At 42.7% G+C, this 18,449-nt stretch overlaps 1 protein-coding gene across 3 annotated transcripts in view; it reads left to right on the forward strand.

The window, feature by feature from the left end:
• The first annotated feature begins 450 nt into the window (after positions 1-450).
• The window catches only part of PODXL2 (podocalyxin like 2), a 32,333-nt gene continuing 14,334 nt past the window's right edge, over positions 451-18,449 (forward strand). For all 3 annotated transcript variants that reach the window (XM_020981177.2, XM_078152236.1, XM_078152237.1), the window contains exons 1-2: positions 451-687; positions 16,683-16,961. In XM_020981177.2, the coding sequence (XP_020836836.1) occupies positions 648-687; positions 16,683-16,961 (319 nt within the window). In that variant the 5' untranslated portion in view covers positions 451-647. The remainder of the gene's footprint in view (positions 688-16,682; positions 16,962-18,449) is intronic.

Consider the following 18,449-nt stretch of genomic DNA (forward strand, 5'->3'; position numbering starts at 1 on the left):
GTCTGCTTGTTGGAATGTCCCAGCCCCGGCCACGCGGCTCTGGCCGAAGTCGGTCTCGTCTCTGTGCTACAGCAGCGGGCCTGGAGGGACCAGGTCTCTCGGGCCCAGGCCCGATGCCTCTGAGCACAACCAGGACCAAACAAGGCCTCGGTCCTCAGCAGAGTTAACCAACCCTTCAGGCGAGGCCCGCTTGGCCTGCGGCTCCTCTGCCCCTCCACAGGTTCCACCTCCTTCACCTGCCCCGGCAAGGCGCCACCAGGCCAAGTAGCAAAAGTGCGCGACGGAAGACCTCTAGACCCCTTAAGGAGGTTAAGGCCCTTAGACACGCGAGGCACGTGAGAGCAGCCTCAGCGCCTGATTGGTTCGTCCCGACAGAAAAGGGCGGGGTTGGGGCGGAAGGGGGTGGATTCCTTCTGCACTCGCTTCCTTCCGGTCGAGGCGTGAGGCACGAGGCCCGCCGAAAGAGAGAGGGAAGGAGGGAGGGGGCGGGGTCCAGTGTGAGTGACTGCTCGGCGGCCCTATCGCGCTCGCCCCGCCGGCCCCGCCCTCCGCGCTCGGTTACACCCGAGGCGAAGCTCCGGGGTTGCTGCGGCTGCGGCGGGAGGAGTGCGCCCGGGGCGGCTGTGGGAGCCGAGCGAGGCTGCACCATGGGCCCGCTGCTGCGCGCCGCCCTCCTGATGGCCTGGGGTGAGTGTCCGGGGCCTACAGGCACGATGTCTGGGAGGGCTAAGGAGGAGGAGAAGGGGGGAGGGGAAAGTGAGGGGGAGGGTCGGTGACAGATATGGTGCTGATGGACAGCGCCTCTGTGTGTGTGTGTGTGTGTGTGTGTGTGTGGTGTGTGTGTGTGTGTGTGTGTGTGTGTGTGTGTGTGATGGACGCTGGTGGACAGGGTGTGTGTGGATATGTGTGAGAGACAGACACTGCCGTACGGAGTGTGTATATGTGTGACACGCTGCTGGACAGAGTCTGCCTCTGTGTGTGACATACAGGGTGCGTGTGTACGCGCCTGCGTGTGACAGACACTGGTTTACGGGGTGTGTGTTTGTGTGACACACTGCTCCATGGTGTGTGTGAGAGAGAGATGCTGCTGTATGTGTGTGTGTGTGACACACTGGTTTACGGGGGGGGGTTGTGCGACACACTACTGTTCAGTGTGTGTGTGTGAGTGACGCTGCTGTATGTGTGTGTGACAGACACACTACTGTTCAGTGTGTGTGTGTGTGAGAGAGAGAGAGAGAGAGAGAGAGAGAGAGAGAGAGAGAGAGAGTGACGCCGATGGACAGCTCCCGGGTGGCCTCACGCACGGGTGTGCGACGGTGCACGCCACAAATCCTGGCGTGCTGGTTCTTGGGTTGTCTCACATGGGGTATGCGTGCACAATTGGGGCGCGGGGAGTCAGGAAGGTAGGAGCGGTCAGTCTCGCTGCTGGACAGTGCCTGTGAGGCTTCGCGCAGGGGCTATGTATGTGTCTCTGCTGGACAATCAGTTATCTCTGGATGCTCCCATATGGCCCCCACCAGGGAGAGGTGTTCATAAGCATGTCTGTGTGACTGACACATTCCTGGATAACGCTTATGTGGCTTCATGCAAGGTGTGTGTGACAGACGCTGCTGTACAGCTCCCGTTTGCCCTAACTTAGGATATTGCGTGATTACTAGATAACAGAGCTTGGTGTGTGGGGCCGCTGCTCAAGGGGGTGGGGTATGTGTGTGTATGTGAGAGAGACAAACGTGCTTCGGAGATATGATGCGTGTCATACACACTCCCTAGTGGCTTTGACCCAGTGACACCAGGGGTGTGATCTTATGTGAGAAACAGACAGACTTCTGCTGGACAGCTCCTGGTACAGCAGCCACTCAAGGATATGGGGTGAATGCATGAGAGAGTGACAGCCAGTTCTGTGGCTTTTACACAAAAGAGAAAGGAGAGGGGGGTGTGACATAGTGGCTTGTACATAGTAGGTGTGAATGGTAGGTGCTTAATAGCTATTGATTGAATTGAATTGAATAACTATTGACTGAATTCACATTCAGTAGCCATACAAGTGTATAGAATTATGTGGCAGTGAGTGCTTGTGTATGATATGTAAAGTACCACCTTGGCCTTACATTCCTGTGACGCTTTACAGTTTTCAAAGTGTGTTCACACATATTATCTCACTTGCTCCTCAGGACAGCTCCTGAGGTTTCTCATTTTTGCAGATGAGAAAACGAAGGCGTAGACAGCCTAAATATTTTGTTTATGGTCACATGGCTGTTTAGTATTTGAACTGGGATGAGATCTCAGGTTTTCTAACTCAATCTATTATTGTTTTTGTTACATAACATTATCTCATCCACTGAGGGATACTTCTTATATGATTAATACACAGGGGTGAAAACTGTATATGTGTATGTGTTTTGTGTTAGAGACACTGTTGGATCTTGTGTAGCTGCTACCAGAACAATTAGGAATGTATGATTCTGTCTGTGAGACAGACACTGTCGTACAGTCTGGCGTAGTTGTCATACAAGGGTATAAAGGTGTGCTTGTGTATGTTGTAAGTGATGCTGAATAATTATTTTAAGGTACGTGCTGCTCAAGTCCTCTTTATATCCCTGTACTGACTGCAGACTGTCCCCTAGCTCAGCCAACCAAGGCTTTGCAGAGAAATGTAAAGCAGAGTAGAATAACTCATTCCCTGTCTTGTCTTGGGATCCTATCATCCTGACTTAGTGGTAGTGTTCTTTCACTGCCTTATTTTGCACTCCCAAGCAGGGACCTCCTAAGGGAATTGATCTATTTGTCTCTGCGTGTCTACCAAAAAGGTGCTTAAAATGAACTGGATTATGGAAGCACTGACAGAAAAACAAAAACAAAACAAGATAGCTCTCTCTCTGAGTTGACTGCTGGAGCCAGGAGCTGACTGCTGGTACTGAATTTGGAATTTGGGAATGAGCTAGGCAATTGCCACATGACATACCTCCTTCCCTTTTTGTCTGGGATGATCAGTTAGATATTCTGCTCTTTGGGGCTGTTACCTTAAAGAAATCTGCATGGGATCATAGTATGATCGAAGATCTAGAAGGGACCTCAGAGTCCATCTAGTTCACCTTTACTTGCACAAGGTCACATCAAGTATCAGAGGCAGAATTTGAACCCAGGCTCTCTGACTGTAGAGTCAGTGTTCTTTCCCTTGTACCAATGTCCTTTCTGACAACTTCTTTTACTCTACTCACTCTATTTGTCAAGCATCATAAAGTAACAAAAAATGTAAAGTGCTTAGGGGTAAAGAAAACCAACCATTCAGAGTGAAATCCTGAAATATGAAGTCGGGTGTGGCCTTAATTAAGGCAGATTAATTGTTAAGTGTGAAAGTAATTATACTTAGAATGAGTAGGTCTGTGATACTATTTTGGTGTAATCTTTTTGTAGACATATTTGAAGAGAAAGGGCTCCCATCTAATTACCTAAATAATTATGTACTGTCAAGGTCTTTGAAAATATCAAGGTCTCTATAAAGGCAAAATAGTCATCATCGAAGCAAAATAACCAAAGAAAATGGGATGCTTCCTGGAGAACATCAGCTAAAACCTAGAGATGAAAAACCAGGAAAACAGATTCTCTTACACACACACACACACACACACACAGAGAGAGAGAGAGAGAGAGAGAGAGAGAGAGAGAGAGAGAGAGAGAGAGAGAGAGAGAGAGAGAGAGAGAGAGAGAAAGCATATCATTCAAGTCGCTCAAAGCCCCTGGTTATTTCAACACATCCAAAAGAGATAGGAAAGAAAGCAGGGCAGGAAAGAGAGATGTGTTGCAGAGAAACTGACTCTCCTTACTTTACAGGTGAAGGAACTGGGTCAAGGAGAAGGAAGTGACTGGCCTAAGCCTCCACCTGAGTCAAGAATGGAACAGAGAATAGTGCCCACAAGTCCTTCAGCTGCACATTCTGTCCTGAATGCTCTATACAGTACTCAATGATTCATAAAAATAATGGAATTTTTAGAGTTCAAAAGGACCTCAGAGGTTATTGAGTCCAACACACGACTGAAATAGAAATTCCTGCCACAATATCCCTCACCAATGATGGTTCAGTTTCCACATGATAACTTCCAGAGATGGCAAATCTAGTGCCTACTGAGGTGGTCTGTTCTACCTTTGGGTAGTTCTAATGGTTAGGAAGATTTGTACTCATATTTAGCTGAATTTTCTTTCACTGCTTCTCATTCTGTTTTCTAGGACCAAGCAAAACAAATCTAATCCTTTTTCACATGTAGACCCTTCAGATATTGAAGATAGCTACATATCATGTTGCCCCTGGTTTTTATCTTCTTCAGGTTAAAAATCCTCGATTTCTTCAATATCTTCTTGTTTCATAGCTTCCAGTTTCTTTACTATCCTAGCCACCCACTTCATACTGTGTCACAGTTTATCAATACCTTTCTTTAAATGTGTTATCCAGAACTGAATGCATACTTCCTATGTCACCTGACCAAGGAAAATTACAATGGAAATATAAACTTCTTGTTCTAGACATTTCTATTAATGTAGCCTAAGATTGTTAAGAGTTTCTTTTCTTTTCTTTCTTTTTTTTTGGGCGGCGCCACAACCTCACACTGTTGACCAATAATGAACTTGCAGTCCACTAAAGCCTCCAGGTCCTTTTGAATAAAATACTGTCTAACATCTTTCTCCCATGCTATGTACCTGTACAGTTAGGTTTTAAACAATTGCTTTATTTTTAGTCTGAACTTCATAGACACCAAAGAAAAGATCATTTCCTCTACAGGGTAGAGCAAAAACAGATGATTGCTTGTGAAATGTACAGTTGTTTTTTAACCTAAGTATGAGACTTTTATGTTTTTCCTTTTAATTTTATTAAGTGAAATTTGTATCAGCCTGTCAAAAGCTTTCTAGATCCTATTTCTGTCATCCAACATGTTATTTTTTCTCTCACCTACACATTGAATGAGCGTACCATCTACACCTTCACCCAAGTAATTGGTAAAAAATGTTCAATTGAATAGTGCCAAGAATATAGTGCTATGTCCTTGCACTAGAAATAGCCCTTCAGGTTGACCTCAATCCATTAATATCTTTGGGTCTGCTCATTGAATCAATTCCAAACCCACCGAATGAAGGCTCCCTCAGTTCACACCTTTTTCTTTTGTCAGCAAGGATGTTGTAAAAAAGATATTTTGCCAAATGACCAACCAGACTTCCTAGAAAGATAGGGAAAATGAATGACTCTTCCTCATTTTATCCATTCAGTCATTTCGCAAACATTTATTGAATGTCTACTGTGTGCTAGGCCCTATGCTAGGCATTGAGGAAGGTAAAAAAATAAGTTTACAACCCAATGGGAGAAATAGGATTTGTATGAAAACAACTAATGCAATTTATAGTATCCTAATTCGAAAAAAAATAGTTATATCAAAATACTTTGGGATGACTAAGGATGAAGAGACGATTTTGGGCTGGTAAGATTGCACAGAAGATTTCTTAGAGGAGGCAGTACCTTTCAGAAATGTACCTGGAATGATTGTAGTAGTTAATTCCCCTATCTTGACCCCCCTCCCTCCCTGCAAGTTTGCCTAGTTTTCCTTAAAAGGAAACTAGCCTTCAAGATATAATTGGCTCATTGAATGAAAGCTTGAGCCATTGATGTAGCTACCTAGTCACCTGAGTATAAAACATCCAGAACATGAAGGGCTAGAGGTCCTTTCTGTGGCTTATAACCACAGACTGTCAGCATGAACCACACTGGGAACCTGTGTCCAATTGAGCCAGTGCTTTATCCTAGATGAACTCTATTCCTTGCTCTCACTGGCCTTCTGCCACGGCTAAGTAAATTTCTTTTTTGCTAACTGTTAGATGGATTACAAGAGTATCATTTCATTTCAGTTTTAGATCCAAACTACCAGGAGATTAGTCTGAATCAGGGCCAGACTTCAGGTTTTCACTAGGTGGATACAGGAGGAAAAGGACATTCAAGGAAGCAGGAATAGCATGAGCTAAGGCATATAAGGAGGAACGTATGGCATGTGAAGTAGTCCAATTTTACTGGACAGAAGGATTTGTTTAGAAGAGTAGTGGGAAGATGAAACTGGTACAAGGTAGGTTGGGGAAAGATTGTTTGGAGAATTAAATGTCAGATCACGGCGTTTGGACTTTGTTCTGTAGGTAAGCAGGTAGTCATTGACAGTTTTGTTATTTTTCCCTTTACACTTTTGTAGGCGTTTTGTATGTTGTTTTCCTGACTTTTCTTATTTCACTTTCTTTCAATTTATTTAAGTCTTCTTGTGCTTCTCTGATTTTTTTACTTTCTTGTTTCTTGTAGTACTAATACTATTCCATTGCATTCACGTGCCACAATTTGCTAGCCACAATATTCCCCAAAATATGCTACTCTGAATGTTTTGGTGTTTATGGAATTTTTCTTTCTATCTTTGGCTATATATAAATGTGTGTATCTATGTTTGTGTGTAATTTCTCTCTATAAATATGTGAAATATATCTAATATATATTATGTATTATAACCTTATATAATATATAAAATATATATTTCATATATTTATAGAGATATTTGATGTTTATATAGAAATAATTTTATATTCTAAGTAATGTATATAATATATAATATTAATTATATGACATGTAAATATAATTTTATATATATGCATACCTAACAATAGGATACTTAGTTAAAAGGGAAATGTTAGTCACTTTTTGGCACGGTTCCAAATTGCATTCTAGAATGGTTGGATCGTTTTATAGCCTTTCAACAACAGCTGTCTTCTGCAGCCTGTCCAACACTGATTATTTCCATTGTTTGTCATCCTTGCCAATTTGCTGGATATAAGGTAGAATCTCAAGTTGTTTTGATTTGAATTTTTTCCATTATTAGTAATCTCTCTACTTGATGTTTCTACTTCTCTTACTCTCTTCTAAGCTCTATTCAATCTGGCTCCCAACATCATCATTTAAATAAAACTGCTTTCTCCAATGTTACCAATGATCTCTTAATTGCTAAGGCTGATGACCTTTTCTTAGTCTTGATATTTCTTAATCTCTCTGTACCATTTGACACAGTTGATCACCTCCTAGATCAGGGGTGGGGAATCTGCAGCCTTGAGGCCATATGGGGCCTTCTAGGTCCTTGGTTGCAGCCTTTTAATTGAGTCCAAGTTTTACAAAACAAATCTTTTATAAAGGGGATTTGTTCTGTGAGGTTTGGATTCAGTCAAAGGGCCACACTTGAGGACCTAGAGAGATCCTCAAGGCTGCAGGTTCCCAGCCCCTGGAGCTCCTTCCTCTCCAGGTTTTTCAGGACATTGTATTCTCTTCTCCTATTGGTATGATGATTCCCTCTCAGCTTCCTTTGCTGAAGTGTGTATGTCATGCCCACTAAACATGACTGTGTCTCCTAAGGCTCTGTTCTGGGCTTCTCTTTTCATCCCAAACTATCTATACGCTCTCATTTAGTGATCTCATCAGTTCCCCTGGGTTCAGTTTCTATGCAGATGATTCATAGATCTGACTATCCAGTCCTGGTGTCTTTTTTGAGCTCTAGATTTTCATCACCTCAAATTGGATGTCCTGTAGACATCTCAGACTCAACATGTCCGAAACAGAACTCATTAATTTTCCATCCAAACCCTCCCTTCCTATTATTATTGAGGGCATTACCATCTTTTTTAGTTACCCGGGTTGCTAACGTGGTGGCATCCTCAACTCCTCACTGTCAATCAAGATACATATCCAATCTGTTGCCAAAACTAGTCATTTGTACCTTCAGAACATCTCTTCTATACCTCCCCTATTCTCCACTCCCACTTCCACCAAGAAATGATGAGGACTTAGTTTAGGCCCCCATCATCTCTTGTTTAGACTATTGCAATAGTCTTCTAGTTGGTCTCGGCCTCTAGTCTCTTTTCCCTCCAATTCACTTCCACTCAGCTGCCAACAGGATTTTCCTATACTTTAGGACCTTAAGCATAGGTATGACCTTGTCACACACACCCCATCCCCCACCCACATTAACTTTAGTGTCTATTACCTCCACAATCAAATTTAAAATCCTTTACTTATCACCTGGCCTCTTTATACCTTTCCAGTGTTCTGACACTTTACTCTCCACAAATTCTATGATCTAGCTACTCAGGCCCTCACATATAATATTCCATCTCTTGTCCCTGTGCCTTTATACTAGCTGTCTCTCATGCCTGTAATATTCTCTCTCCCCACCTCCATCTCTTACAATCCTTGGCTTCCTTCAGAACTAATTTCAAATGCTACCTCCCTCAGGAGGCCTTTTCTCATCCCCTAGCTGCTAGAGCCTTTCCTTCTAAGACTACCTCCTATCTATGCTATGTGTTTCTTATATGTGTCTATTTCTCTACATGTGTTACAGTATAAGATCCTTGAGGACACACTTTTCTTTTTGCTTTTCTTTGTACCCCAAATGCTTAGCACATAATATGCTCTTAAATAAATGCCTATTGAATGACAGAAACTGTCAATATTATGTACTGCTTGCCTTTTTTAAAGTATGTTTCAAATTTAACAAGGTAATACCCACACTACCCTGCTTGTCTTCATCCCCTTCTGAATTTTCTTCTGTTCTCTTCTGTGCATTTAAAATTGTCTCACTAATGTCTTTTCCTTAATTTTCTTGAGTCACTTTCAATCTCTTAGTCCCCCTCACAATTCTGTTACCTCCAAAAAATGACAGACTTCCCTCATTAAAAAATATAGACAAACAAAAACAATCTATACATTGGCCATATATGAAAACATATCTTATTCTACATTTATAATGCATCTCTCAAGAGGTGGGAGATATAGTTTATATCATTCTTCCAGAGTTTTGATTGGTCAGAGTTTTAAAGTCTTTCAATATTGTTTTCCTTTGCAGTATTATATTCATTGTTCTCCTCTTTCTCATCACTTCCACAGGATTCTCTAAATCTATATCTTTTATAATTTCTTTTTTTTTTTTAGTTTTTTTGGGGGGTGGGTTAGGCAATGGGGTTAAGTGACTTGCCCAGGGTCACACAGCTAGTAAGTATTATGTGTCTGAGGCAGGATTTGAACTCAGGTCCTCCTGAATCCAGGGCCGGTGTTCTATCCACTGCGCCACCTAGCTGCCTCTATAATTTCTTAATAATATTTCACTGCTTGCATATATACAATTTGTTGCTCATTTGATGGACATTACCCATTTGATGAGCACCCACTTTATTTCTAGTCCTTTGTGCCAACAAAGAGTGCTGCTATAAAATTTTAAAACTTATGGGTCCTTTTCCTTTTTCTTTGATCTCTTTGGGGAATATGCCTGGAAGTGGTATAACTGGGTCATAGAGTATGCACAGTTTAGTGACTTTTGGAGTATTGTTCCAAATTGCTTTTCAGAATGGGTCAACTAATTCAAGGCTCCACCAACGATGGATTAGTGTAGCTGTCATCCTATAGTCATTTTCCTTTTTCGTCATCTTTGCCTATTTGAAGTGAAACCTCAGAGTTGTTTTAATTTATATTTCTCTTATTAGTCATTTAGAGCAGTTTTTCTATATGGTTGTTGATAACTTGTATTTCTTATGAGAACTACTCCTATTCTTTGACCATTTATATATTGGGGAATGGCTCTTGTTGCAGTAACAGCTCTCATAATAATATTAATAGTAATAGGACCATAATTTAGAGGTTAAGGAGACCTTAGAGGTCATCTAGTCCAATCTCTCATTTTTTTTTAACAGATGAGGAAACCAAGACACAGAGAGGTAAAGCAACTTCCCAAGATGATACAGGGCCAGGATTCGAATCTAAATCCAGTGCTCTTTCTGTTATATATACCTTACTTTCCTGTTTATTGTCCATACTGCCCCTCCCCATGTGCCTATTGCTCTTCTCTAGAGAATGGTACATGGAGAATAAAGATTTTCATCACACAACTTTCAAGGAATTACTGCTCAGGTATACATAGGACCTATAAAATCATACAATATGTACTTATTGCAACTTTTTCCCTTTGACATTTAGCCAGGATGATTTGCCTGGAGGAACTTTGATCACTGTCTCCAAATGCCCAAAAGAGAGGGTAAACTTGTCCTGGGCTGCTCCAGAGAACAGAATTAAGACACGTAGGGAAAAGTTAAAGAGTCAGATTTTGGCTCAGGATAATGAAGAATAACATTGAGTTGATTTTGCCTCTGTTTTATTGAACATTGTGCTCCCGATTTAACTTCTGTTTGCTTGATTCTTTGCCCCTGGATGACAGTTGTTCTACAGAAAGCAGTCCTGGCGTCTAGGTGAATGGGGCAGGGGAAGTACTCAATTATCTATCCAGTATCCTGGGAGCCCCAGGAAAACCAGCACTGAAGAGAGGGATGGGGGATGGGAGCGGAAGGAGGGAAAAGAGAGAGACAGAAACAGAGACAGAGAGAGATGGATACAGTACTTATTACACACCAGAGAGGCAGGTAGGTGGAGCACTGAGCCTGGAGACAGAAGAGACCCGAGTTCAAATACAGCTTCAGATACTTACTGCTTATGTGATCCTGGACAGTTCACTTATGTTTTTCCTAGTTTCTTCAACTCTAAAATGGGGATAATAACAGCACCTACCACACTGGGTTATTGGGAGGATCAAACGAGATGATATTTGTAAAGCGCTTGGCATGGTGGCTGGCCCGTAGTTGGCACTTATAAGTGTTTATTCTCTTCCCTAGTTCCCTACCAGGTATTGTGCTAAGTACTAAGGGTACCAAAACAAGACAATTTCTGCCTTCAGGGAGCTTACATTCTAACAGGGGAAGACAACATCCAGGGGAGCTAGAAGGTGGGAGGTGGGGAAGAATGAGAAAAAGGGGAAGGAAAGGAGGATCCCCACATAGAGGCAAGGAAGTCTACCCGGTGCCAAAATAGCTTTCATTCCTCCCTTATATCTCTTCCAGTGGTTAGGACTAGATCAGAGATGTTTTAGCATGGAAGAGAAGAAGCTAACTATACATATGCAGTTATTTCTACAAAGGGAGGAGCTGGACCCTCTGGGATATGGCAGAGGTGTGCTGGAGCCAGCTCAAACTGACTTATGAGCAGATTATAAAATTTTCAATATGGGCACTTACAACTCAGAAATTGGCAAAAAATTACGAATCAGGCCTAGATTTATTGCTTTGCTGTTTGTTTAGACTTTTAAAAATGATGGGAAAATGTTAATAATTTAAATTAAACTTAAAAATGTATCATGTTTTGAGAAGCAATCATTAAACATTTACCAATGTGCTCCTGGAAATAGATGTATGTTTCCAAAAAATGATGATATGGATCCACAGATGGCATCTGGAGGGAGATCACCCACTAAGGATTAAAGGGAAAAGAGATATGTAGTGGTGATTAGTGACTCCTAAGTGAGAAATCCTCAGGCAGCTTTTTGTTGGCTTGACATTAACAACTGATGTCCATCTTCCCAGCTTACACATCCAGCATTTGATGAAGAGTTTCCCAAGACTTGTCTAACCTGGTGACCATTGCCCATTGCCAGAAATTCAGGTGGGGACAAATGGTACCTCCAGAAGAAATTGAGAACATATTTCTTGAGATGATGAAGTATTTGGCAAGAAGGTGAAGGTCTCAAGGGGTACAAGTGATATTTTCCTCATGGTTACTAGTTGAAGACTGGGGCTTTGATAAAGAAAGGCAGATTTGGGAAGTAAACTGCTGGTTAGGAAGATGGGGGTCCGACAACACAATTTAGAATTCTCTACAACTTAAAACAGAAGAGTGATTGGCTTTTGACTAGGGATGAGAGATTTTAAAATATACTTTCCTGGAGTCTTTTGAATCTGATTTAGAGGATGTTAGACTAAAATGGGAGGAAGAAGGTAAAAAATTGCTATGTATCACTCTAGATACCAGAGGGTAGCAGCTACAATATGGGAAGAATAACAGTAGAAACATTTAATAATTCATAGAAAATATACTCCAAGAAAAGAGCCAGTAATAAAAACTGGCTGCCCTAGATTCTTGCATACAAACGCAGAAGTATGGATGATTTCTAGATCCTATGCAAAGGATGCAAGTTTGACCTCAGAGGTACTACTGAGACAGTAAGACAGGAGTCAGAACTAGAATATGTCTTGGGAAGATTAGACTTTCTTCTAAAGGAACCATTACCTTACCATCATATATTAAGTACTTACTGATTTCCAGTATTTAGTGCTGGAGATGAAAAGAAAAAGCAAGAAAAGCAAGAACGGTCCCTGCCCGCTAAGCACTTAATTCCAATAGGGGAAATAGCATATCTAAATGAGAATATGCAAGATCAACATAGCATAGTTTGGAAGGTAACCTTAAAAGGGATGGCATTAGCAGCGGGCAGAAGAAGGGTCTCCCGGAGGAACTGAAACTTATAAAAAGTCAGGGATTCTACGAGGTGGAGGCGAGGAGGGAGAGCATTCCAGGCATGGAGAACAGCCAGTGCAAAGTTAACAGAGACAGGAAATGGAGGGCTGTGTATGAGGAGCAGCAAGGTGACCAGTATGGCTGGCATGTAGAGAGTATGCAGGGGAATGGAGTGTAAGGAGATTGGAAAGATGGCAGGGGGTCAGGTTATGAAGAGCTTTCAGTGCCAAAGGACTTTAAATTAGATCTTCAAGGTAGTAGGAAGCTGCTGAAGTTGATTGATCAGGAAAATTATGAAGTCAGATCTACAGCTTCAGGGAAATCACTTTGGAAGCTGAATGTGGAATGGATTGGAGTAGGGAGAGACTTGAGGCAGGAAGGGTGGCAGCCCTTGCTGTGTATTAGGAAGGCCCAGGCTGCCTTTGGCCCTTACCTTGAAGTTACATCCTCACACACACATCACCATCCCCCAGGTTATCTTTCTTTCTTTTTCTTTCTTTCTTTCTTTCTTTCTTTCTTTCTTTCTTTCTTTCTTTCTTTCTTTCTTTCTTTCTTTCTTTCTTTCTTTCTTTCTTTCTTTCTTTCTTTCTTCCTTCCTTCCTTCCTTCCTTCCTTCCTTCCTTCCTTCCTTCCTTTCTTCCTTCCTTCCTTCCTTCCTTTTTTCTTTCTTTCTTTCTTTCTTTCTTTCTTTCTTTCTTTCTTTCTTTCTTTCTTTCTTTCTTTCTTTCTTCTTTCTTTTTTTTTTTTTGAGGCAATGGGGTGAAGTGATTTGCTGAGGGTCACACAGCTAGTAAGTGTCAAGTGTCTGAGGCCAGATTTGAACTCCTGCACCCGGGGCTGGTGCTCTGTCCAACTAGCTGCCCCTCCCAAGTTATCTTTCAAGTGGTAGAGAAAGCAGTGAGGAAAACTGCTGTTCCTAATCTGATTATGAGATTGATGATGACTGTAAAGGATAACAAAAAGTGCACTTTTTAAGAAAAGTCATGCTGGGGAAACGAAGCAAGGAACAGAAGGCCACCTGCAACACTGCTCAAAGTGGCGGTGTGCCAGGAGTCAGGAAGACCTGAGTTAAAAGCTAGCCTCAGACACTAGCTGTGTGACCCTGGGCAAGTCATTTAACTCTGTATACCTCCGTTTTCTCATCTGTAAAATGAGCTGGAGAAGACAATGGCAAAGCACTCCAGTATCTCTGCCAAGAAAACTCTGAATGGAGTCATGAAGAGTCAGACTCAACTGAAAAACAACTAAACAACAACAATAACCCCAGCAACAGACACTTACTTGTACTCCTTAGGACTTTGATGATTTTTCTCTATGGAGGGTAGAGACAGTCATTTGACTCATTCTAACTCAATGTGCAGATTGGGGATAACTTGGTTGGCTCAGAAAGTGAGAGTGCAGTCTCTTTGAGAGCAGAGATTGTTTTATTATTTGTATTTGTGTCTTTAGAGTCTAGCACAGTGGCTGGGACACAGTAGATACTTAATAAATGCATGTTGGTTGATTGATTGCAGGCTTGGGCTTTTTTCCCCTTTGCCTTTGCTGGGGAGTTGCTGAGAAAGCACTAGAGATAAAATTGAACCTGGATCCTGGGGAGTGGGGAAGAATAGTGGTGGGTGGGTAATCTGTGCATGCTATAACCTACCCAATTCCCCTCCTCCCCAGCATTGGGTAACAACTGTTTCTGAGACAGAAGCACATGGGAATTGCATGTATGCTCAGATCTATGCAGCCACAGATGCTTGACCTTCAAGCAGCTAGACTCAGCCTAGGTATAAGTAGAGCAAATAGTATAGCCTCTCAGCCTAAGAGATAGCAGCCATGGAGAGGGGAACCACGTGGTCTGAGAACCAGGAGTTCCCTAACCAAATTATCTGGAAAAGCTTCAAGAGTTCCTGGACTCCAGCCTTCTGGATGAAGTAGAGATTTCCTGGGCAGCATGATTTTGCCTCTTAGCAAGAGAAGAGAGGAGCCTCTGGGTAATGTCAGCCTTGACAAATTCAAGAGTTTGGGGATCCAGAATTCTAGAAAGAGAATGGGCATAGGGGCGTTCATGGGCAGTACTAGCCTCTTGGATAGAAAAGTGTGCCCACGCACATATCCCATGGAGAAGCAAGGGCCTGAATATGGGGGAGCAAAAGAACTGAACTCTCTGTTGTTATTGAGTTATGTGGGACAGCATAGGTCTAATAGGAAGTAGGCTGCCTTTTGAGCAACTCTTACATTTGTCTTTCTACTTGGGAAAATTCCAATTGTAAAGGTTATACCGCAGAGCTGGAAGTTTTCTTATTGTTCCCAAGCCTGGGACTTGTTTCCTAAGAGCATTCCTGTAGGTTCATAGGCTCTTTTGGACCATCTGTGTCTCTTCACGTTTGCCAGATTTATCATAGAACCATAGATTTATGCCAGGAAGAGGACCTTAGAGATCATTTAGTCTAGGCTTCTGGGTTTGAAGATGAGAAAACAAAACAAAAGAGAGTACCAAAGAAATTAAATGACTTGTCTGGCTAGGGACACATTGTAAGGAACAGAGCTGGGATCTGAACTCAGGTCCTCTGCCTCCAAATACAGGACCCTTTTTGCTGTACCACATCCCCTACATTATGTTCGTCACCCTTGCTTCAAGGGCAATGGGGACCCATGCGACAGAGTTCTACCCACACTATGGAACCCACTCAGGTAGTCTAGGTAAGTCAATCCCATGGTGTGCTGGGCGTTCCATTTCTTTTACCTTAGGAATTCAGGGAGCTGACAAAAGTAAGCATCATTCAATATAATCCCTCACTCCAACAGAATTGACAGGGTCAGCAGCTCCTTCATTCTAGCTCCACTTGGCAATGTTATTCTTTTTTTTTTTTTTTGGCTAGTCAACGGAGCTAAGTGACTTGCCCAGGGTCACATGGCTAGTGAGTATTATGTGTCTTGAGGCCAAATTTGAACTCAGGTCCTCTGACTCCAAGGCCAGTGCTCTTCCCACTGTGCCACCTAGCTACCCCTTGGCAATGTTATTCTAATGGAGTTGGCCCTTCCTGATCCTCAGACAAGGAGAACATTTTGCTCTCTGAATCTGACCTGTCAGCCTCAAGGACATCCACCCTATGTCATCTCTTTGGGTCTCTTGGTCTGGGGAGTGTAGTTAATTGAATGGTCCCTCATGCGTTGCAGACGGGGGAGGGGGAGTTTCGTAGCTATTTTTTTGCTTCTTAAGTCCAGAGACCCATACGTAGACTTCACACACAGGCAATAGACGGAGAATGTAAGACTTGATGCTCTTTACAAAGATGAGTACCCATCCTCCCACAGGTAAACAAAGGGAGGGAGGCCAACCTTGTCAATTTTCACAAAAGATTGAAATTCCTGACTTTGAGAGCTCAAGGGAAAGGGCCAGCTTCTGGCTTGCACCAACTCTACCCAGAAGAAACAAGTCAGGTAGTTTGGGGACAAGAAAACAGCTCATCCTCTTGTAAAAGACCCAGTGGGATCCCTTATGACATCACCTTCAATCAGCTTCCTAGTCAGTCTTCAGCCATCACCTTTTACAGAGGAGGACACTGAGGAACAGAGGGGTGAGGGGCCCTACATAAGATTGCAGATAGTGGAAGAGGTCCTTATGTAATAAAATAAGACAGCACATTTGCAGTTCCATTGTTAAGAGGAATGGAAAAGCAAACAATTTTGGGGGCCTTACTAATTTGTATATTACATTGAATAAATTGCAAAGTGAATCCCAGAACCACTCATCATTTTGTACCACAATTCTTTTAAAGAAAAATATTCAGGATGCCATGCAACCAAAATACAGAGCAAGTTTTAAAAAGTAACCAATTTAGTAACATCCTTGATCAGTAGAAAGACCTGGGGAGACATGACTGTGGAAGGGGTTAGTCTGGGATTCAATATTAATTTTCTCCTTACCCTCCCCCACACACTAGCACTATTCCCTAGGCTTTAAATGCTCTTCCCCCTCTCCCTCCCCAAAAGAGCTGAACAGCCATTTTTCAGGAACTCTCCAGCCCTGCCTAGAGAGAAAAAGGAGGCCTAGCCTCTTCCTGCAACTGAAATGTGCCATCCTACTGCCTCTCCTCAACCGATCCCCCATATACACGTATGTGGACCTAGTCTATACCTCACTCCACCTCCCTCCCCAAATACTATTCATTGCAGACTAAATTGATAAGGGTGTTGATAAATTTGTATAAGGTTGGTGCTCTTGAGTGATTTTTCAGTCTAGATTCCTCTCTTCTGTCCCTTCCAAACTCCCATGGCCTCTTTTCTTTTTGTGTTTGCACAGGTGTATCCGTGGGTATGTGCCTGATAGGGCTTGAAGAGCCTGGCCCTGAAGGGCTCACTTCTACCTCTCTGTTGGATCTCCTGCTGCCCAGTGGACTGGAGTCAGTAGACTCAGTTGAGCCAAGTGAGGCCATTGGGCCAGGAGTTGGGTTGGGAGGCCCTGGTTCAGGCTTTACCAGTGAAGAGAATGAAGAGTCTAGGATTCTGCAGCCACCACAGTATTTCTGGGAAGATGAGGGAGAGCTGAATGATTCCACCTTGGACCTAGGACCCACTGAAGGTAACTTTTTACCGACAATGCTGGTTGAGTGCTAAATGGATGTATGGCATGGCTCCAGACATGAGTGCAAATGACTTACTCCCCTTAGGTTATTATCTGAACTCTCCCGTCTTCCACACCAAGTTTTTCCTGCCAGAGTTATTTAAAGGCCCTTCCTGTCCATGTGCACACTAAAGGTGAACCTCTTCATCTACCTTTGAGAGTCAGGTGGTGACAGGGCCAAACATAGGAAAGCTTATATATTACTGTATCATGATAACTAACTCATTTTAATTCTAAGGGACCAATATAATGGCTCCTAAGGTTCACTTTATTCTATCCGTTTTCACTTCAAGAAGTTTATTTTGGATGAAAATTCTAAGTTCATTCACAATTCCTCCAAGACCCCAATTAGGAAATTTACTAACATTTAGGCAGAGGTTGGGCTCTGTGCCTAACTTTACATTTATATCCATCTCTAATTAACCTATGGCCTCTTGGTAGTTGAGACAAAATTCAGTTTTCTGGAAACATTTGGGTAACAAAGCAGTAGCTTATATTAGAGTGTTTGTGGATAAACAGACACCAAAAGGAAAAGTTGGGGAAAGAGCCAACCTTATCTGGGGACTTCCTTCAGCCTGGGTCTTCTGCCTTTAAAGCTAATACCCTTGCCATCGCCCTAATCTGCTACAGCTCAGTTGTACCATTGCTCTTCGAGGATGTGCTGAAAAGCCACAGATACTCCAGCTTCTTGGATGAATGTGATTCTAATTAGTTTGATAATTTATAGATGTCCCTGAGTCATGGCCAAATTTCCTCAACCTATCCAAATATGATTCTTGTATCACTCCAGTTTGAAGGACTTTTCTACACTTGGCCTATAAAATTGATTGATTGGCATCTGATCACTTACTTTAAGTGGGGTAAATTTGGATACAGGATTCTTTTCTGCACTGGGTTGACAGGATTGGGTTGGGTTCCAGGACTTCATACTTGGCTAGCTCTCAGTAGTCTTCCAGCTCTCTGTGGTCATGGAGGATACCTTCCCTAGGCCTGCCGTAATCCCTCCTCCCAGAGACACTCTGAGATCTGGTGGAGGTGAGCCGGAGCACCTGGCAGTTTGTGTGAAGGATTGAAAAATTGTGCAGCACACTGTTCTTCAGCTTTGTTCTAGCAGCCGTGCAAACGTGCTTGGTTAGCAAGAACCCCTTATAGATTTCAGGCTATTGAAGTTCTAGAGTGGCAACTCGGTAAGAGTGCTGGACCTGAGTCAGAACTCTAGCGTCTGCATCCTGGATGCACTGCTTTACTAAACCTGGGACTGGGTCTGGCGTCCTTGCTGGGTGCCAGTTTTGGCACCTGGAAAATGAAGATAATAATACTTGCCCTACTTGCCTCAAAGTGAAATCGAAAGGAACACCAGTTATATATAAAATAGCTGTATAAATGTGAGCTATTATTAGCTTGAGATGAAAGGCCCACTCTGAAGACCCCCCACCAGAAGAGGAA

Source organism: Phascolarctos cinereus, unplaced genomic scaffold (assembly GCF_003287225.1).
Source record: "Phascolarctos cinereus isolate Bilbo 61053 unplaced genomic scaffold, phaCin_HiC Scaffold_4;HRSCAF=312, whole genome shotgun sequence".
Classification (NCBI taxonomy): domain Eukaryota; kingdom Metazoa; phylum Chordata; class Mammalia; order Diprotodontia; family Phascolarctidae; genus Phascolarctos; species Phascolarctos cinereus.